Raw genomic sequence first — 22,287 nt, 5'->3', positions numbered from 1 at the left:
AGGCATGAGGCTGTGAACTTGTGCTGTTCTGTAAAGGCAATCAGCGTTAAGTCAGAGCTGTCTGAGCTTCTTCTCAGTCCCATGGAATTGTGTGTTGGATCGATGCACACTGTACAGATCTCAATACCCAATGAAAAAAACATTTTATTTTTTCATTTTTTTACCTTTTACTCTCTTTTTTTATCTCCATACTGCTCATCTGGACTCCAAATCTCAGCAAAGAATATGCTCATTTAAAGTTGTGCTTTTGATGAAGTCTTTTGAGTCACTATGGATCAGCTTTGGATGATTTTATTGAACAGGCAGTGACTATGAAAAAATGCCAGCTGCCAATTCTACCTTTTGCAAAAGACACAGTAGGATCCCAATAGGATTCATTTGGTTTCTCTGTAAGTTATGGCTGCTTCAGAACTTCATATTAATATTCTGGCTAAAATTGAAAAATTAAAAATATTCAATGTTTTTAAAACCACAACAGAAATCTTTGTTTTCCACAGTCCAGTATATTTGCCTGTTATTAATTTGTTGATTTTATTGGATATTTCTTTCCTTATTATGAATTTTCATTCTAAATTCTAAGCTTTTCCACAGTGATGTTGTGTTTGACCATGGAGACCTGGCTTTAGAATGACTGCACTTGGCAGTGGGTTTCTCTAATTGTACGTATTATTGATATTAGTTTGTCTTTTTACTACACATTTTTCTCTTCTTGAAGCATTGTACCAGACTATATGGTGAAAGTCATTGTATGTCATGGAGTCATAGATACAGAGTCTAGCAACCACTTGTCAGGATTTTTTTTTTCCTTAAGATGTTGTTTGTAGTTACTTTTCACTCAGAACCGTCTGAACAGAGCATTAGTATTACAATACTTGTGCTATAGCCTGTGAATAAAATTTTTGTTCAAGTTTCTCACACATCTGCCTCACAGGATTCACATATCTGAAGAGCCATTAGAGGAATTTATTTACTGCCCTAAGCCACAAATGTGGTCTCATAAAGACAGTGACAAAAATGCACTGGTAGTTCCTCCTCCCTGTTCAAATATCTTTTGGTATAAAGTTACTTATCTTAGAATATTCCAGCAATTTCTTTTAAATTATCTTCTTGTACAAACTAATAACTATGTGCAATGTGATTTCTGAAAGATCTAAACAGTTAAAATTCCTGTTCAGTTGTGAAACTAGTAATTTGTAGCCCTTTACCATGGTTTTCTCTCCTCTATCCTATCAATGGTAGATAAGGGAAATGTGTGATGTGGCACATGGCAAAGCTACAAATGAACGTAGGTTACTCTGGTTACACTGTCAAGAGAAGTACTTCCATTATGATTTACTTGTCTAGCATCCAAATAAAAATAGGGAGTGACGCTTTCACCTCTGTGCTTCTGCTTTACTGAGATGGTATTTTCCTAAACCAGAGGAATGCTTTTCACAACAAGGAGTTGTGTTCTGGCTTAACTTAAGTTTCTAACTGATTTCTTTCACCTTAGTGGAGTTTAGTGAACTCTTCTCCCAAATTTGTCTCTTAGAAACTAAATACTGTTAGAAATCCTTAAATCCCTTTTCTATCACTGATATTCATTGCAAGTGATTCTCTTCCATTTGTGAAGTTATTCAGCCTCTAAAGAGGTTCATGACTTGTTTGCCTTAATAAGCAAGGTAGCGAAGAACCCAACTGAGATCCAGACTGGATTCACGTTGGGAGCTGCCAATGTCATGCAGCTACATAAAAAGACAGATATGGTCCCATAATGCCTCAAAAGGTGTCTCCCATAGTGATAGAGAACATTTGATATCATTGCACAAGGTCCTTGGGAGGCTTAAATTGTAGTAGTGTGTATTATTCTGTTTATATACGGTTAATCAGGGCTTCCTAAAATTGGAAAGAGATCTAGGGAAGGGCTACTAAAAGAAAAATGAAGAGAGTTGGAATTGTAGTGCAGGAAAACAAAGGCTATGCGTGTGCACAGCAGCTGCCCATAAATCCATCAGCAGGGACATCTAGGGAAGGAAACAGTTATACAAACTGTACAGTAGTGTTGGTAGAAAACCAAACAAGTTCAAGTTGGCTGAGGTTATGTAGTAAAGAAACAATGAGTTTTGTCCCATTTTACTAGTGCAAACAAAACAAGAACAGAAATATTTTTGAGATAGAGATCTCTAAATATATGAAAGGGACATTATTCTATAGTATTTGCCATAGCAGCAATGACCAGAAAGGTAATTACTAGTCTTATATTGCTAAGATTACTCTTACCTGTCCAGTTTGGGAAGTACAGGTATTATTCTGATATCTGTTGGAGTCCTGTAGTTGCTCTGCAAAAATAGATTTTTTACAATTTTATCTGTTCTACCACCGCTGTCTTCCAGACCTTGTGATAAGTCTCTAGTTGGTATTTTGTTCTGCAAAATGTCCAGTTCTTCTGTGGGTCTTGAGTTGATTAATTCTGATTATTTCAGTTTTCTTTCACCATCTGCAGCAATCTATTAATGTTACTACTGCAATACTAGCACACACATTCACCTTACTCATCCAGTCCACCCTGGCACTGGACAGGGAACTGCTGGAGAGAGTCCAGTGCAGAGCCACAAAGATGATTAAGGGATATAATATAAATATGTAAAGGGTGAGTGTCACGAGGATGGAGCCAGGCTCTTCTCGGTGACAACCAGTGGTAAGACAAGGGGCAATGGGTATAAACTGGAACACAGGAGGTTCCGCTTAAATTTGAGAAGAAACTTCTTCTCAGTGAGGGTGACAGAACACTGGAAGAGGCTGCCCAGGGAGGTTGTGGAGTCTCCTTCTCTGGAGACATTCAAAACCCGCCTGAACGCATTCCTGTGTAACCTCATCTAGGTGTTCCTGCTCCGGCAGGGGGATTGGACTAGATGATCTTTTGAGGTCCCTTCTAATCCCTAACATTCTGTGATTTCCCTTGTGCTGAGGAGTTGCCCAAAATTTGGAGCCACCCCATTCTTTCCCTCTCCTACCACCCCCACTAGGGAGAGAGGCTGCTGATCCCAATGAAGTTTGGTTTTGGCTCAGACTGGCTTATTTCTAGAGTGTGCACAGGCATTTTTCTCTAAATGCAATAGAAACAAGTAACTGCAGTCTGTTTTGTTGTTCACCTTTCAAATTCCTCACAAATCTTCAACTGTGGGGCATGTCTTTATTTCTTAGGTCACACTCGTACATGTTTCCTACCACAAAGTCCAATGCCTTTCAGTAGTGACTGCTTTAGCTTCTGCATATTGCTACATAGTACAGGTTCAATTGTATCTCCCGTTGTAATTATAAAAGGAGCTAGCACAACTTTCAAGTTTAACAGGACTTGCACTTGTGTCAGAGTCACTTGACAATCATTAACACCTTCCAGTATAACAGTTCTGCTTAATAACGTCTACTGGATCTGAAGTGTAAGTGCTGTAATACTTTTGGTTTGAAAGTGCCATTTGGTCTTCAGTCAATCTGCTGCACAGGAGATGTATGTGTACCATTGGTGAAGACTTCAGAGGGAGAGGAATATCTTCTAAAATGACTAATGAATTATCCTGGGTCTCAGTAACAACCTACAATTGCCCTGGTTGCCTGGAACATTTTTACACAAATTGTCCTTGTAGAAAAACAACATTCAGAAAGCTTTGAGAAATGGGGGAGTGCGGTGGCGGGGGTGGGGACATACGGGGAAAAGGTAAAGGGAGAAATTTAACTTGCCCAACTTTGATCAAACAGCCCAAAGTGCGTAGTGAAGAAAAGTAAAGATTACAGTTTGATTTATGGAGGGAAGAAGAATGATTTTTTTCATGGTTACTAGGGTTTAAAATTCGCATTTGAACAATGTGACAGATTTCTCAGTGTTATGCTAATTTGGTCTAGATTTAATGTAAAACTTACTTTTCTTAATAGGTATGTGCTAAATTGAATGAGTTTGTACATCTATGTAAAGTGGAGAAAAAAAAAAAAGGAAAATATGTTAAAGAGAAACGCTCTACAGAGAAAATTCAGTATGGATGTAAAATGGTTCTTAGTATATTACGAAGACTATTGGCTTTTGACACAGGGTAATGTAGCTATGATTCCATGAAACTGTATCTTTAAAATTTGCCCCAGTCATCATTCTTAACATCACATATGACCTGTCAGATAAAAATAAGTGAGTTCTCTTGCAATCTGAAACCTTCTAGGGAATTCATTTGTTTTCTTAAAAAAACCCAAACCATATGGCAGGGCAGAATTTACTTTCATAATTAAGTGGCATCAACAAAGGATTACTCGCAGGGCATTAACTCCTCAGTAAGCTCAAGGAAATGAGAGACTGCTTGCTTATCTTATGCTGATAAATCCTGATAAAATTTTCAGATTAATATTTCTCTGTGTGTTATTTTGACTTAGCATCTAATCAAATATGATAATCATTTCTGTATTTTGAAATGCCAGTAAGCATGAAGATTCATAGATTTCCCCAAGAACAACCTTGCCTTATTTTCCTATGTGGAAATGCTTTGCCACACATCCTGCAGCATTTCCTTCATTTCTGTCTTGGAAAGGTCAATTGAGGGGGGAAAAAACAGCTCAGGGGAAGGATACAGCAGTGTCTGACTTGCCCTGGTAAATTGTTCATTGCCTGTTTTTCTCCTTGTTCACTGACAATGCACTAAACACTTATCTGCTCTAGATTTTATATATCAAAAAATGTTAAAAGTATACCAGCCATTTTAGTAAAACAAGAGTCATCTAGAAGCATGTCTCAGACACAGTATGTTAGGGCAAAAATGCTGAGGGTCAAAATTATTATTTACATTTTCCTTTTAATAGATTCCTTTTTATATTTTTTTCTTTTGTAAATTTTTCTTTGCCTTAATGGTTTTATTCAGATCATGCAAGAAAAATTATGTCAGAAGAAACTTGTTTATGTAAAGGAAAAATGAAGTAATCCTCTTTCCAAAACTCTTGTGCTTGAAATTATAAGCTGTTAGGAGACTAGCTGGAGTTCATTTTTAAGATGTGGTAATTTATTTTTTAAAATTCAAGTTAGGCTAGTTCAGTTGTACTTTAAAATTATATAGTTACTTATCAGAAATAGGTTTCAAAACTGTTCAACTTTTTCTTTAATTGGTTAATATATATTTAGACATAGCTTACATTATTTTTTACATAGACTGTCCTACTAACAGTGGCTTTCTTCTGTATGTTCTCCTGCAAGTTAATTAAACTTGCTTTGAGGATTATAACTTGCTTGGAGGTGGCTTATTGCCTCAGTCACTCCTTATCTTGCTGATGAAGGACTGTAACAGTATGGCTTTTCACTTAATTAGATGTGTGTTCAGGAACATTAATTTGAACCATTACTACTACTTGCCATAATAACAGAAAGGCGAATTAAAGAATTCATTAACAGTGGTTTAAGAATCTATAATAAAGGAATAAATAACTGTACAGGTTTGCTTCTTGCTGTTGTCTGCTCCCAGCAGGAGAATCTGAGAGCTTCTTGTTAATGAGATGCTCTGAGCACTACATGTTGGGAGAACATACAGGCTTCAGGAATTAGTGCTTTATTCTTTCAAAATCCATCTGAGTTTTATTGCTCATTTAACACTTGGTTCAGGGTAATCAATGTCTGTCCTTCCACTGATTGATCTGATCTAATCTAAGGTATGGTTTAATGTTAAATCTAAGAGAAATTGTCATCCTACTGCTGCGGAAAAAGGAAGGTCTTTCTCCTGCTATTACTTCTCTTTTCTACCTTGCTAATGAGTTACTAAATATTTTTAAAAGCTAATGCTTTGTACTTCTGCTCATACCTTGTTCTACTACACAATTTTCTCTTCCTTTGCATCAGCACTGGTAGTAGTCTGGTTGCAGAGTAATACTGGTCAATTCACTAACCCCAGAAAAATTACTCTTTTTATTGTGCTGATTTAATGTCTTGCCATTTTAATTGGTGGAGCTAAAATGATGCATCATCAGAGAAGCCCTGGAGTTGACTCAGAGTAGGATGAAAAGACAAATGGCAGGGATAAATGGAACTTCTTTGGCAGAGAACATTGCCATTTCAGTGTAAGCCACCTTCAGAAATTATATCAGATGAGTGGTGTTCTGAAGGTACCTGTCTTTAATTGAAGTCATGACTTAATGTATATACACTTGATCTGTGCTAGCAGTAGTCCATGTCCTGCTGCAGAATATGGCAACACACCTTCTCTTGGTTCCTGGTTAGACTGTGTCCTCATGTCAGTTAGCTGTCTCTTTCTTCTGCAACAGATGTTAGTCCAAATGTTCAGTTTCTGGCCTACATCACCAGCAGTTTGGTTCTTCTTAAGCTTGTCTACTTGTATGTGCCTTTATAGCACTGAAATGCAGGACAGGGAGCTACCAGCTGGCCAGAGGCTGATAAGCGTGACATAGTAGTAGTCATGGAATCATAGAATAGTTTGCGTTGGAAGGGACCTTCAAACGTCAGCTAGTCCAACCCCCCAGCAATGAGCAAGAACACCTTCAGCTAATCAGGTTGCTCAGAGCCCCCATCCAACCTGGCCTTGGATGTCTCCAGAGATCAGCCATGTCTCTGGGCAACCTGTTTCACCACCCTCGTTGTAAAAAAATTTCTTCCTCGTCTCTAACCTGAATCTCCCCTCCTTTAGTTTAAAACCATTACCTCTTGTCCTATCATAGAAGGCTCTGCTAAAAAAGTCTATCTCCGTCTTTCTTATAGACCTTGTCTTTCTCCTAAGTCCTAAAGAGGTACCAGTTGAAGCAGCAGTCAGGTCTGTGAAGGACTCTCCCCTGTCTCTGAGATATTGGTGCCTCACATGAGTTACTGCAATGGGAGGATGCATTTGAGTGGCTGCACTCATCTTGTGAGAGGGCTGCCCAGATGCTACATAAGTGAGTGGGTCTCAGTCCTCATTCCAATATTACAGTCAGAAAATTTAACAGTGTAATGATGCATACTGTGCATGTGACTTTCACCTCTCAAAATCTGATGGGAGGAAGATTGCATGACATCATGTGCTTACCTTGGTATGCACCACCTTAATGCTGTTATAACTCGTATCTGTGTTTAATGCAACAGTATTTTTTGATTTTGTGTTCACTTTTCATAGCTTGCCATTTCACAAAGAAAAGGGTAAAGTGCTGGATTCAACAACCATTACTAACATGCTATACTTTTGAATCTTTTTGGGTTTTCAGTTGTGTTTTGACATGGACTTTTTTAGGAATATACAGAAGATTAGTTTTATACTTTTAACTGCAGTCATACTGAATGTATTCACTGCAATAGATCAAAATACATTGTCATTTAGGAGGAGACTGGAACGCACTTTTTGTGGTGCTTCACTCAGTTCCCACTGATACCAGAGCAGGGTCTTGATTAACAGGTTTTAGTTATCATAGTTCAGCTAGAAATGTTGTTCAGTGCTGTGGATGTAATGCAAAATTCTTATTACCTGCTGGCTATCTGAAGGAATGCGGGATGCTGCTGTATCTCAGAGTTATTTATGTTTTCTTCTCATTACAGTGTCCTTCTATTTACAGATTTATGTAACATATTTGCTTTCCTTATTCATTAGGCACCAAATGGAAACAAATTTACCAATTGCCACCAGGGTCAGATCAGTTTAATTCCAGCATGTAAAGTTGTACTTGTCTTGCTTTTATTACTGTCAAGGACATGGAGTTGTTGGAGCAAGTCCAGAGGAGGACCAGGAAGATGATCAGAGGGCTGGAGCAGCTCTCCAATGAAGATAAGCTCAAAGAGTTGGGCTTGTTCAGCTTGGAGAAGAGAAGGCTCCAGGGACACCTTAGAGCAGCCTCCCAGGACTTAGAAGGGGACCTACAAGAAAGTTGGAGAGGGACTTTTCACAAGGGCATGTAGTGATAGGACAAGGGGTAATGTCTTTAAACTGAAAGAGTGTAGATTTAGATTAGATACAGGAAGAAATTCTTCACCATGAGGGTGATGAGGCACTGGAGCAGGTTGCCCAGAGAAGCTGTAGATGCCCCATCCCTGGCAGTGTTCAAGGCCAGGCTGGATGGGGCTTTGAGCAACCTGGTCTAGTGGAAGGTGTCCCTGCCCATGGCAGAGGGCTAGAACTAGATGATCTTTAAAGTCCCTTCCAACCCAAACCATTTTGTGTTCCTATGATACTTGGACAAGAGACAGGCCTGCATGCTAGGAGGTCTGTATTATGCTTCAGAAATGTACTTTGTCATTCTTATTTCACATGATTTGTGGTCTTTAAAGCATAAATGCACTAGAATAAAGCTAAGCAGAGATGGAAAATAGCAGTTCAGGGCATAATCTAAATAACATATTGAAAAAAATGTTGTCACCTATCTCGTGAGCAGCATAATGGCTCTGCACATGCCATGAAAATTGTCATTGATTTTTACTTTGGACTGCCAGATTTAATAATATCATATTTCCAGTGTGGTATTTCATTACTATGCTTTAAAAAAAAATTCTCATATATCCTTTCTGAATGAGTTCTCACATGTGTGTCTTAGAATGTTAAACTATTATGTTTGTAGAGCTAAATGTAGTCCTGAAAAATTTAATGAAATGGGCACATTTAGGTAGGAATAGTTCTGATTGCTCTGAGTGCTAGTTTGCCACTGATCCTAGGATTATTTATGTAGTCACAGTCACTCTGTCCTGTCGGTTTGCCCAGTTTATCTCCGTGTTGCTAAGCTGTAATGCTTTTACTATGCCTTGCACATTGTTTTTCTTCTTATTCCAATTTCTTTATGTTGCTTTATGAAGCTGAAAATAATATTTTAATTGGTTATTGGCAGCCACAGGAAGTTGAAAAATGTACACTAATTAGCTCTGGCTCTTGGCTCATTCACATGAATATAGACATTTTAGTCTACCTAATACTTATAGGGTCAATATTTCTAATTTCACACTGGATGTATTAATGAGTAGAAGTGTTGTACTCTACTGTGTAGGATACAAATCTCATTTTCTAGGAAAACGAACAGACAAACAAACCCCACAAAACTTTTAGCCTCTGTTTTTCTTCAGGATGACACTGTCTGTATGTATGTATTAAACTAGAATTTTTACAGTGTGGGACAATAGCCCACTTTTTAATAGACTGGGATGATGTCAGAATGGAAGACCATAAAAAGGCATTAATAATTTTATAATCTATCTTTAAATGTGACATCAGTGATATATCTTCAGTAGACATCTCAAGATGAATTATGCATAGAGATTGACATGATACTCCTTTATGTACTGACCTGAAAACAAAGTATGAGACCAGATTGTCTGCTCATATATTCTGCAACAGAGACTGCATTTATTTATAGAGTGAGATGGAGCATTTATGTGCCACTCCTGTGAGTCTGATATCACTGATTTGAGAAAACAGTTTATACCTGCTGAGGATGCAGTTCAATTTTTCTGGAAGAAAAAAGTTGTTCTGTCTCTGTAAGTGGAAAAGTAGATTTGCAACAGCAGTTGTAGGTTTCTTTAACTTTGAAATCTGGAGTGAAAGAAGCACGATCAATGTTGGTTGATGGAAGCTAAATGCAAGGAGATGAGGAACAGACTAAGTATTTATGTTCCCTGCTGAATATTTCTCAGCAAGGTATTTTTTGTCCTTACAGAGAGAATGTAGGTGGGTTAGAAAGACTATTTGCATCACTTCCTGATGCTCCAGTGAGTGTCTTTCATGTCAACTTGCATTTAGCTTACGGGGAAGGTTTGCATAAACATTGTCCTGCAATGTACTGTTTTCTTTGTTTGCCCACTTCAGATCTCTTAATGACTCAAACCCAAGTATTTTAGCTGTTGCTTTGTGGCAATTTGTCTGTACCAATAGCAAATACTCTGCCTTTATTTTACTTTCTCATTAATTCTTGCCCTTGAGGCCTGCCTCTTGCATTTTGAGTAACTCCCTTTAGCAATATTCCTAGAAAAGACTAGTGATCTGATTCCTGTACATCCACAATTTAAATAGACCATATATGTACTGGAGTCAATAAATAAATACACAAAGCTGCACCACAGAGTCAATAAATAAAGTCTGCCATGGTAGTGATTGTGTTTGTGAGATATATGCTTTGAAAAAAATATTTTTTGTTTTTTAGACACAGTTTTTCTTCATTCACCTCCCACTGGCTCATTTTAAAAAAATTAATAGAGGTGTAAACTACAGGCACTGACCATATGTGCCCGTTAACAAAACTTCCTGCCTCTTTGGAAGGAATTATAATTGTTATCTCAAAATCCATGGCCTAATTTTAATTTGGATTGCACTTCTACGAGTTGCATTGATGTAATATTGCAGATAATTTGTGAATATTGCAAATACTTAAATTTAAAGCTGAAATTTACTCATCTCTTTTATCTGTTTGGTTTTTGTTTGTTTTTACTTTAAGTAAATTCATTGAAATCTTAGAAATTGATGGTACAGATTACTTGTTAATAAATTAAACCTGAATAATTTATATTCATATTTGAAAAAATTACTGCTTTTTATTTTTATCTATAAAGCACAGTCACTCTGTAGTGGCATTGGAAACCCAGAATAGTTTTAAATAAGGTAAAAATTAGACAGAAGAGGACTGAAGAATATTATATATGTGAACTGTAGTCAAGACATAATGAAGAGAAGAAAAAGAGGTGTGAAAGAAAAATACCGAGCAGGAGCAGTGTGAACATGGAACATGGGAGAGCCTTATTGCAAATGTAGCGTGAAAGAGAAAGCCCACCAGAGAAGGATGTACTCAAATCAGGTCAAAGATGGTGTGGTATTTGCTCATATTTATGAGGGTTATGGACTAATACCAACAGAGCTGGCTTGTCAGAACAGGTGTAACAAGGCAGCTGCTTGAACTAGGCAGACACAGTAAGCTGGGAGGAGTTGTGATACCTCACATATATGGCACCAGCACAGGCTGAAGGAAGCATTTTTGGTGAATGGGGCACATTAACCTTTCTGAGTATCCTGACCCATCGTTTCCACAGGTTTCCAGCAGTGTCTTTGCATCGCATCCTGTTCATGGTTTGCCTGAACTCCTTTCAAGTTCTGTAGGTGCAGTGATATTGCTGTAGAGAAAAAATGGAGTGAGAAATCCTTTTGCAATAAAAGCATAGGCTTTTGAATTATATGCGTGATTTTTCTGTAGCTCCTGCTATGAGTGGAAGAAAATCCTCAGGTATCACACGACTTCAGTCACAGTTGTGGCTTCTACAGACAGTCCATCATACTGGGATCCTTTGCTTCAAACTTTGTACATCTGTGGCTGAGTTAATTGTGTAAGGTTCCCGTCACTGTGGAGACAAACGGACAGCTTTGATCTGCCTGTCCTCTTACTCTCATGTAGACATCTAACACCAGTCAAAGGTTCTGCCCAAGCACTATTTCTTCCCATTAATTCTGAAAGAAGACTGGAGCAATGACTCAGATGTACATGTATGGAGTATAAATATCTACTTTTTTCATATGCAACCAGCCCTTCAAGCTGAAAATCTGTTTTAGAAATTGCCATAGTCCTTAGCCTAAAGGGCTGTATGTTACAACAGTCCTTGAAAGACCTGAGAGTCCTTACTACCAGTCACTTTTTGGTTTATTTTTTTTTTCTGTCATTTATATCCACTAATTATGGTTTTTATTTAAACACTAGTAAAATGTTTTTATTTAAACACTAGTAAAATGTTTTACTTAGACATTAATAACAATTTTTATCTACTATTTTTTTAACCCCAGAAACTACCTCTTCAGGTTGCAGCTTGAGGATCTCTCTCTAATACAGGTATGTTTAATGTTTGTTTTCTTAGTTCCTCTGCATGATGTAGGTAAGCAGATGTTTTAAAGCAGATAATCAAGATAGTCATAAGCTTCATAACTACAGATAAGTATGCATCTGTTTTTGTCCTCTTTGTGGCCCCATATTATATAAGTCATATTATCCATTTTAATGCCAGATTAGCTTTTTTCCCAGGCAATACAGACCTGATGTTACCTTACTCTCTGCTGTGATTTTGCTAGAGTGGATCTATAAAAAATGCAGACTGGGAAGGAGGATCATGTTCTCTGATAAAAATGTTCCAGCTTATTATTGTGCAGCTTCTGTTTTCAGAATTTGTTGTTATTATGATAATGAGAAATGATAATTTTTTAAAAAGAATGAAAACATTTAAAAAAACATACTTGCTGAAGTGAAGTTAGGCAAATGAAACAGCAAATTTTCAAGGAAGAAATATAGTGTGAACAGAGGTATCAGGATCTCAGTTTTGTATATAAGGCAGCTATTGTTTAAGTCTTATTAGAGCATGAAAGTTGAAACAAAGCCTTTCTGATGCAGTTAGGCTTCATGGAAAGGTGAATGAGAATCCCTGATCAGTTTATTTTGCCCTAATCTTCATCTGACTTCCATATACCAGCAATCCTCATCTCCTTAGTCTTCTCAGTGATGTTCCTTGCTTATGTTTTGTTGGTTTTCTCTTTCAGAATTTTTAACCTTGAGATAATTTCTAACCTTTATCATTCTTGTGTTCTTGGTTCTAAGCGTTGTTTTAGTTAATTTAACTGAGTCTGCCAACTTACTAAGGTGTGGAAGTAGAGAATCACAGTGAAATAGAAATATATGGGTTTTAATAATGTTTCATTTATGCAGTTTAAAATTAACTAGCTTTAGATTCAGTACTGGACCTAGTATTACACCAAGTAATACTATACAGTAGAATATAGAAAAGTAAAATGCATTCAGGTAAAGCTGTGCTTATGATTTGTAGTACACTTTGTGCGTGCTTTAATTAGGCTTGCAGACTTCCTTTACCTTTACCTTTACCAGACTACTAGAAACAATACCTGAAGCTGACTTATAATTAAACAGAATTACAGTACTGAAAAATATTCAGTTTTGTTGCTAGCACTGAAGGCTATGACTCACCAAACACTTTTACTATCTGGAATTCAGACTGTCTGCTTTCACCTTATGTGACCTACTCAATAACCTGGCAAATAATTTGAGTTAATTCCTGAAGATTCTTATGGAGAGTCTACACTCAGAGGTCTCTGACATGGTATATGCTACTAATTCATAGATGGAAGTTCACAGCTTTCTTCTGTTAGGATAAGCATTAGTAGGCTGAATTCACTAACGAGGCAGAAATCTGTAGATTACAGAGTTTAATAACTGTGTTGGTTGATATAAGCAAACACCTTCCGACCCTAATCAGCAAAAAATAAAAAATGAGGAAACAAAACATACTGTTGATGTTATACTAGGCTTTGGTCTTATGAATGTGCAGAACCCTTTAAACTGTCTTCTCAAGTTGACTTTTGGTAAAGTTTTTTGTTCCATCTTCAGTGTTGTAGCACGACTTGTTTGCCTCTGCATCTTCAACCCTTTTTCTACAACCTTTTAGGGAGACTGTATTTCTAAATCAAACTCAAAGTATGTAATATTTTTTATTTCACCAGCATATCTTTACTACCTCTACTCCAAGTATTCATTTTTTTCCCCTTAATTTCAAACCTACCATTATGTCTCTTTCATGTTTGTCCTTCATAGATCTCCTCTTCCTCTTCTTCCCCTCTGCTTCCCTCCTGGTTCTGTTGAAGTGCCCCAGGACAACCTTTATCCTGGAGATGTACTTCCTTGGATGTACCAGTTATGTTGGCTCCAAATCAGTTGTGAGGTGGCTGAAGCCTTTGTTTTAATGCAAGTAAGCCAGGACGTAAGGTGTAATGTTTTGGACTTCCAAACTCATTACACAACACACTCAGGTTGTCTTGTAATTTGATAGGCAAGTATGAAGTTAGTCACTGGTAGTCATGAAAGTAGGTTTGGGAGAGTTCTCGAGAGGTCCTTCAGCCTCTCCAGGTGCCCCAGGGCAGGATCAGGGGTCAGTGTTGCTGCACTTACTGGTAGTTAGTTACTTGTCTGTCCTCTTCTTACAAGTCTTAAGCCATAAAGATGCCCAACTTTTCTCAGCCTTTGTTGGGAAATGTTAAGACATGACTTACCAGCTACAAACCTCAAACCCACCTAGAGCCAAGAATGTATTTACCAAATGATTCACTGAGATTTACAGACCTTTTAGATAAGTTTTGTGGGACCAACAGAATCCTAGCTGCAATACTAGCCATCCCAACATGTTGTATAGGATTATCTGAGGTATAATCGAAGTAAGCTTTGATTTCTGAAACTTTAGGGCATGTGAAGTTCCTATTATTCTCAAGTGGTGAAAGAAGAATTTTGAATTGGATTAGAGGATACAGAGTTTACCAAATTAGCAATTAAAAATTACAGTATTTCGAAGCTCCAGATCTTTCAAACCTGAAACTCTATTATGGTTGAGGGAGGTAGGAACAAAAGTGAGAAGTAAAGTAAAAGTTATGTGAAGTCCTTGCAAAACAGAATGATGGAATTTCACAGGACAAATAAAGCATACTGTGGTTTAACTCATTAATATTGCTAGTTAGCATTTGTTTGCCGAGGGACTGAACTCCGTAACTCTTTATGTATGGACAGTAGAACTTTCAATGTTTTTTTCCTTCACATAGTTGTTATAATAATAATGTAAAAACCCAGTTTAATTCTTTACTTATGTCGCTTACTTGATGTTTTTACATGAACCAGGCTTTGTAAAAACATGCAGATGTTTCACAAGCTAATAAACAATGTTTTTGCATCTGGAAGAAGGGCATATGGTAAAGTTGTGCCTGTAAAAGCTTTCAGTGTAACACTGTAACAATATAAAAAGGACTAAAACCAAGACAACCTATATACCTGTTGTTTAATTATTTTAGAAAATTGCTCAAGCTCGATCTTTGCTATTTTGTGTCCGAAGGAGGAGGAAAATTACTGACCTTTTCTCATGCACATCAAATACTTCCAGCATGGAAGCAAGGATGATTGTTAAAATTTGCATCCTCCTTTCTACAGTTTTCAATTAGACTTTTGTAACTGTTTATTTTCTTTGCATTGATTTTTGTTTTGGTTTGCTTTTTAGTTTGATTCATTAGATTAATCTTTCTTGTAGTGCTTTTTGATCTGGAAAATAAAGGGAATGCCTAAAACTTAATCTTGACCAGTGATGCAACTCCAGTTATTTTTGTATAAACAAGTTTTCTTGTCTATAATGCTTACATGTCTGTTGGAGTGTGTTGTTCATTTGCCCACAGACTGCTGGTATGAAGATAAAAAGCTTCATGTTACATGTAACATACTGAAACAGAATCATTTACATATAGCAAAAACATATGTGCAAATCTTTTGTTTATGCATTTCAGTATTCAGATAGACATTTTATAAATGCATATTCTTTTGGAATATTATCAGACAGTGCTATATTTTGAGGTATTGTTTTGTAATATTAAAATTCTCTAATAAGGAATAAAGTAAAATAATGAGTCCTTGGTTGCAAAATTCTGCAAAAAATTACTTTGGTCCAAAACATGTATATGCACTGTTTTCTACAAGTATATAACTGGAAAATAGTTTTGAAACACAGAATAACCCTGCTTAAAACAATAACAACAACAAAACCGAGCAAACAAACAAAAAGCAAAAATAAATAAAAAAACCCCCACCAAACAACAACAGAAAACCCAACAAACAATCAAAAAGAAACAGCAACAACAACAACAAAACAACACAAAAAAACCCCAAACCACAAATCCAACTAGGCAAACAAAACCAGGCAGCCATTTGAAATGCAAGTTGTCACAAAAAACATGCAAATCAGAGATACACGTATTAAAAGCATACTCTTTCCATCAGTTTAGTGAACACTAATCCCTTGCAGAAGTGCGGGTTAGGATGCTACTATTGCATCAGACAGGATGTGTATCTAAATGTGAGCCACGACTATGCAGTGAGACATCTTTGCCCATTGTGGGAACATCAAAATTGTCATCCCACATGTCAGGGTTCTGTGCTCTGTACTTTATAAGAAAAGCCTGTTGTTTGAGTAAGCAGGTTTCATATGATACTGTCTGTCGCAAACCAGTTTTTGATGTGTCTCAGCAATTTCCTTTGTGTAGCAGAATAAAGAAGAACAAAATGAGCGAAAAGCCTTTTAAGCTCTTACCGGAGAAGCCTAAGAGTTGAATTGTTCAAAGCTGTTGGAACAATGTGTGCACAACAATTATGGATTAGGAAGAAAGCGCTCAATGGGCTGTGGTTGTAGAAGGACAAATATTTTCAAATTCTTGCTACAGCACCAGTAGACTCCCAGACTTAGAAGGCCTGACTCTGCACGGTTTTGTTTTGTGAGTTTTGCTTTGTTATTATGCACTTCAAGTAACAGAATAACCCTTAAAAGCACTGGCCAAGATGAAAGCTGGATTTCCTGAAAACTCCTTTATATTCTTTAAAATATAGAAGCAGAAAATTAAGTAGTAGTGCATAAGTTAATAGATTTGTTTTCAGAAATGTTTTTAAAAAAGTTGATATCTAGCCAATGTCAGGATTAATAGTAGGGCTTTGACATCATGTAGCGGATGGCTCTAGCAAGTGTCTACTTTTCACCATTTCTTTTTTCCAAATTCTTTGAAAAGAGAGCTTCTAAATTCAAACATATGTGTCTACCTACATGACAAGAATTTACGATGCATTTGTGAAGAGTGAAAAGCTAATTCATGCTGTCTTATAAAGAAGTCTTTATGCCACAGTTGCCATAAATATTTTAACAAACCAGAATGTATAAGCTTTTCACAAAACTGATGGAATGGATCCATCTTTTCTTCATCCATAAGATGAGCTTCTTTACAAACTCAGGTTCTTATGGCATTACAGGGCACAGGCTTGAGGTTGTCTTTCTCATCCGAATCTTCGCTCTGTGAAGCCTATGCTAGATTTGAGATGCCTATTCCACCTGCTCCTGTTGTAACATAATTCTCCTAAGATTTTATTCTCATGCTGAATGTGCACATCTTTCAGTTAGACATACACATACCTCAAAGTCCATTTTAAAGGCAATTTTAGCCCCTAGTTTATCACAGTATTCAAATTAAATTCTTTATGCAGGCTAAGAATGTTGGAGGATCTTTTTCATGTGTGTTATTCAGCTTTAAATTCTGGAATATTGAACTTTTGGGTTTATACATGTTTATATACATGTCTTTGCATGTCTGTGGATATATATATCTATATATACCCACTAACAAGGCATTCAAACAATTAAGTGCAAAATTTGATCTATAAATTGTTAGGAAATGGAGCTACTTTGGAAAATGATTTTTACCAAAGGGAATTCTTGCTGGTTTTTACGTGTGTCAAGAGTGTCTGAAATATCTTTTGCATATGATAGTTCACTTTTACATGAGTCATTAATGACTAGATGGTAGGCTAAAAATGAATTAAGTAAATTGAAATATACTTTGAGTATATATTTCGTGTTTAGGTTAAACAAAGAGGGAACCCGACTTCATGATTGAGTTTTTTTGCAAATAAACTCACATGTATTATCTGAAACATTTTCATGAATGTTTACCTTAATTGTAATACAGAATATAAGTTCAACAACATTTTTTAAACAAATCTAATCTTTACCAGCATTGTAAGCCCATTTTGAAAATAACAAGTGCTTGTTATTATTGTAAACTGAGATCATATCATGTCTTTTGTGAAAGGCTTTCCTAACTTTAATTTGTCTTTTTGGCTAAGGTGGTATTTGACCCAATCTAGGGAGAAAGGTGTTCCAATAGAGATGCATATCACTCGGTGTCTCTTTACAGTTCATTTTTGGGACAGTGCCCTTGGGTTCCATTTTTCTGTGAGCAAGATGAAAGCTTGTTAGAAGCCATCATGTAGAATCTAATCATTAATTTGTATTGATATTCAAAACTTTCAGTTATGATCAACAACAACTTGAGATAAAGGTAAGGAAGGTAAGCTTTAATCTTTTAATCTCCTTTAGTTGTTGAGCTGCCAAATAAATAGAACCCCTTCTAAGGGGGCACTTCAGTGCTTCTTCAACAACTTTCATTCACTGTATTTCAGTCCATTGTTTTTTGTGTTGTATGTTACTTGCAGTTTCTAGTTGTGTAATAGATGTCTAATTTGAGAAATACTTGAAAGAAACCTAATGAATCATTATCTTATTTCAGGGTAAAGCTACCTGAGCAGAAAAGGAGATGCAAGAAATTTATTTTATTTCTTCTGGTTTTCCTATTTCATACCTGAAGGCATAAGGGAACTAACCTAAGGATGTCCTTAATTTGTTGCAGCTGTTGATTGGCAATATTGAAATGCAAAACAGTCTGAGATTTAACATTCTATTTGGGTCCCTAATGAGGGGAAAAAACTAAACAAAACAAATGAAAAAAACCCTCTGTTGGGTTCTCCTGTGCCTAGTATCTACTTAAGGGTGAAGGGAATAGAGAATATTCCTCCCTGTTACAGGTGCGTTTTCCCCATCTTTATGCAAAGAGAGAATAAGCCCCCAAAACATTATTTCTGCTTGGGCCTTTCATGTTTGTGTCTGGGATGTGTGAATGAAAAATGGATAAACAGAGCAGATAATTTAGTGATACTTTTGATTTTGTTCCAAGTTCCTTGAAAACTTGGGAGTGGAGTGAGCAACTAGTGCTCATAAAACTTTTCCATAGAAGACTGAGATGAGCAAGTTGCAGTGTGACCAAAAGGTGATAGAGCAGGTGCAAACTTCTGCTTTGGTACTAGGGATGAACAAAAGGACCTTTTATATAAGGTGTTGCTTAGAGCCGAGTTTAAAAAAAGAAGAAAAAAGAAAAGACAAAGCACAGAAAATCTGCATATCATAATGCCACTTCTGTACAATACCTCTTCCTATACTATCCTGAAAGCACCTTTGGTCATATTTGGCCAAGTACTGATTCCGTCTTCATTCTGAATATTCTTCTCATGAATCAGATTTTTCAGATTCATATGTGTAGTTCCATATATTATCTATTTTTTTGAGGGTTTTTTGTGTGTCATGTTCTGAGTTCATATACAGACTCTCATTACAAAACTATGTAGAGGGCATATGAGGCGGCCAATTGGATGTATGACTCCTCTTCTTCTCATTTCTGCTTGTTATTTATTCATTTACACTTGGCTTCTGCATAATTGGAAGGTTTAAATGTCCAGAATTTGTAATTGTCTACACTTCAGCACAGCTGAAATTTGTCACGTAATTTTACAAAGAGTCTAAGTGAAGCAAAAGAATATTGGCAAATTGGCAAGGCTTTGCTGCTGCTTTGGCTTATCAGAATGTGTTAATGTTTTGGGAAATGGAGAAAAAGAGAACAAAAAGAAAGTCAGGAAGAAATGTTGTCATTTTTCATTTATTTGCTGGATCTATCATTGTTTTGTGCCAGTACTGAAATAGAAGTGCAAGTGCATTTCTAGACAAATGAGTCTGAACACATCCATTTAGCTAGGGAAGCTTAGCTTTTTTATTTGTTTTTTCTTTCTTACCTCTGCTTGTTAGGCTGCATTTTTTGTGTGTTTACAGCAATTTTCTGTTCTGGTTTCACAGTAAAGAAGAAAAATAGGTACTAAAATTTTTCATTTCCATGGGAGTAAAATTCCTCTTTTCTTCAGATATTAAACATTTGTGTTTTGTTTCTAAGATAAAGGAGAAGCCGAGATCACCTGAATGTATAATATGAGTGCATTTGTTCTCCTGAGAAATAGATGTGATATCAAAAGCCATGTGCGTACATTTTACAGCAGATATCCATGAAAAAGCTGATGTGGATTTTATAGTGGTATAATTTAACCGTTTATGATAATTTTTCCTGGTATGTATGATGGTCAACCAAGACTGCATTATATGCACTAAAAGTAGTTGCAGAAATGTCTTTTCCTAAGAAGGTGGCACTCATGTTTCCATTTTGACAAACATGAGTGCATGGACAAGCTGCACAAGAGGAATCACCAAGTAGCAACTGTTTGAAATCAGACTGATGCTTTCCAAACATCCGAACTGTGTAGGACCATGGCATGCTTCAGTTAATTCTGGACTAAAGCAGTATTCTGTGACAATAAGTTAATACCTGTGGAGGGACATGGACTTCTTTGAGAATCAGCCTCTTTCTATATCACCTCTACACTGAAAAAGTGCAGGAATGTTAGCAGACTGTGCAGAAGATGAAAGTGGAAAATACTGAAAGCAAATTGTCTTCATTCATATATTGTCTTGCTCAGGTGAACAGTCTACCACAAGCAGCTGCTCATGAAGAGTTTCAGCTCTTTGGCACCTAAGATGGTGCAGCGCTGAGCAATTTAGAAAAAAAGATGGAATATGCAATATGTTTTTACGGAGATTCTATCGGTAGTACAGTATCTGCAAACATTATTATTTATTTTTGCTTACAGACACTGATACAGAGCTTCAATGTGTGTTCTGTCCTGTAACAACTAATTTGACTTCAACCATAGTTTGTATTCTATGTGTATTCAAACTTAAAGAGGCATCTTCTCAGTCACAGAGATGATTGTGTTTTCTGGTACTGCAGAGATCTGTTCAGCAGTTCTGCTGAGCTAATGGGCATATATGCCTTGGGGTAATTCTACATATAGCAGGTGAGTTCAGCTTACGCCTGTATATTAGCAATCATCAGTACATGATATAAGGGCACTATGTATTCTATAGCATCCCCTGCCATTGCTTGTTGATCCATGAAATTAAAAAAAAAACCAAACCAAACAAACAAACAAACAACAACAAAAAACCACCAATATTGAAAACGACAATAAGATAAAATGATGGAACAGCTTCCTGTCCCCTTGCTACTAGGCAGAAAAAATTAAGATATGCATCTCGACACTGAGCTCTAAGGAGCCTTTGACACAGTGCTGTTAGAGGATGTGTGCAACTGCTGAACTATGGGAAGAACTGGCTCTTTCCGTAAGGCAAAAAGCTCTGCTCCTTTCATCCATAGGGAAGAGATGGAAAATTTTTCAAGGTCAGGAGACCAGATTTTTGCTACTGTGATTACAGAAAATCAGGGTTCTTAAATATTCAAGGAAACAAAGCAGCTATACTGAGGTTGAGAAACACTGACACTTGTTGCTTTAAGCTAAGGAAAAGGAAAGATCTGAGGAACCTTCAACAATACTGGTGGGCGAGGAGCCCATGCAAGAGTTTATAGAACGGAGGGTCCTGCTTTCCTGAATGGTTCAGGGCATAAGGGAGGATCTTTGACACTTCAAGCATGTTAGTTGCTCGGTCAACACTACTGAGCCCAGTGTAAGATGTGGATTATTGCTCCTGTTTGAGAGAGACACTGCTTAGTCATAGCACAGGAGGCTAGTCCTGTTCTGAACTGAGAAGAGTTGTTTTAATCTTTTGGGACAATTTTTACCTTCATTTTGCCTATCCTTATCTTTCTATTGCCTCTTTCCTTCCCTGTTTTTAGTAGATTTGAATACTAGTTTGTCTGGTGAGTACTTCTGGATTTCAGTTTTGCTCCAGTGTCTAGAAAACAACCTAGATTCTTCTCCATATCTGTAGAATAATTCTATGATGTGATGGTGGTTGGTATGCTGATTTTCCAAAGAAATGAACAAAATACCTTAATAAAAAGAACAGTTCATTACAAAGTTATGGGAAATTAGAAATTGTAGGGTCTGTACTTGGGCTTGTTCATATCATATATCTTGAGATATGTATGGTAATTTAGGTTGATATAAGTAATGACAACAATATGGCTCAAAGAAAAAAGTGAATTAATACAAAAGTTTGATTAGATGTTAATATTTACACCTGCAGTTGTGTATCTATTCAATTTTGAAAATTACTTCCTTAAAGAAAACCTATTAGTCTTTTTCCCAAGCTATAGCTACCATTATGGTAATCAGAAATAGTCAGCCTCAAAACTGTTTGTGTTTTTGTTTAGGTTTTAAATTGACTGATTCAGTTAGATTTATTAAAAGGCAAATGAAAAAACTGAGAAAATCTCACAATTCCACATTTATGTGGATAACGAGGATAAAGCAATGTTATGGAAATAAATTCTAGGAATAATCAGTAACTGAGAGAGAAGCAAAACAAATTGTTGTTCATTATTAGTTAAAAAACAACTTCGTTATGACATAGATGATTTTTATGTGTTTTGTGATTCAGTGCCTTAATGCTTTGGTCTCTAAATGAAACCTAAGGTGTGTATAATTTTCCAGAATTTCAAAATCACATGGGAGATTTGTTGATTTATTAGTAAATGTTTTTCATTGAAGGAAAAAAAAAATAAGTTGAATCACTCTTTTCTACTGTTTTGGAAGAGACAGAAATTTACGCTGTTATATTTTTATGACTTTCAGAGCTTTTTAAATTGAACATTTTGAGTT

General features: G+C 36.5%; 1 protein-coding gene across 11 annotated transcripts in view; it reads left to right on the top strand.

Moving 5' to 3' along the window:
* Positions 1 to 22,287, top strand: part of SEMA5A (semaphorin 5A) — a 339,730-nt gene that overhangs the window by 128,122 nt on the left and 189,321 nt on the right. For all 11 annotated transcript variants that reach the window (XM_065830100.2, XM_071804451.1, XM_065830097.2 and 8 more), the window contains one exon: positions 11,727 to 11,772. In XM_065830100.2, the coding sequence (XP_065686172.1) occupies positions 11,727 to 11,772 (46 nt within the window). The remainder of the gene's footprint in view (positions 1 to 11,726; positions 11,773 to 22,287) is intronic.

This window comes from Patagioenas fasciata, chromosome 2 (genome assembly GCF_037038585.1).
Source record: "Patagioenas fasciata isolate bPatFas1 chromosome 2, bPatFas1.hap1, whole genome shotgun sequence".
Classification (NCBI taxonomy): Eukaryota; Metazoa; Chordata; class Aves; order Columbiformes; family Columbidae; genus Patagioenas; species Patagioenas fasciata.
This window is presented reverse-complemented; position numbering and strand designations above follow the sequence as displayed.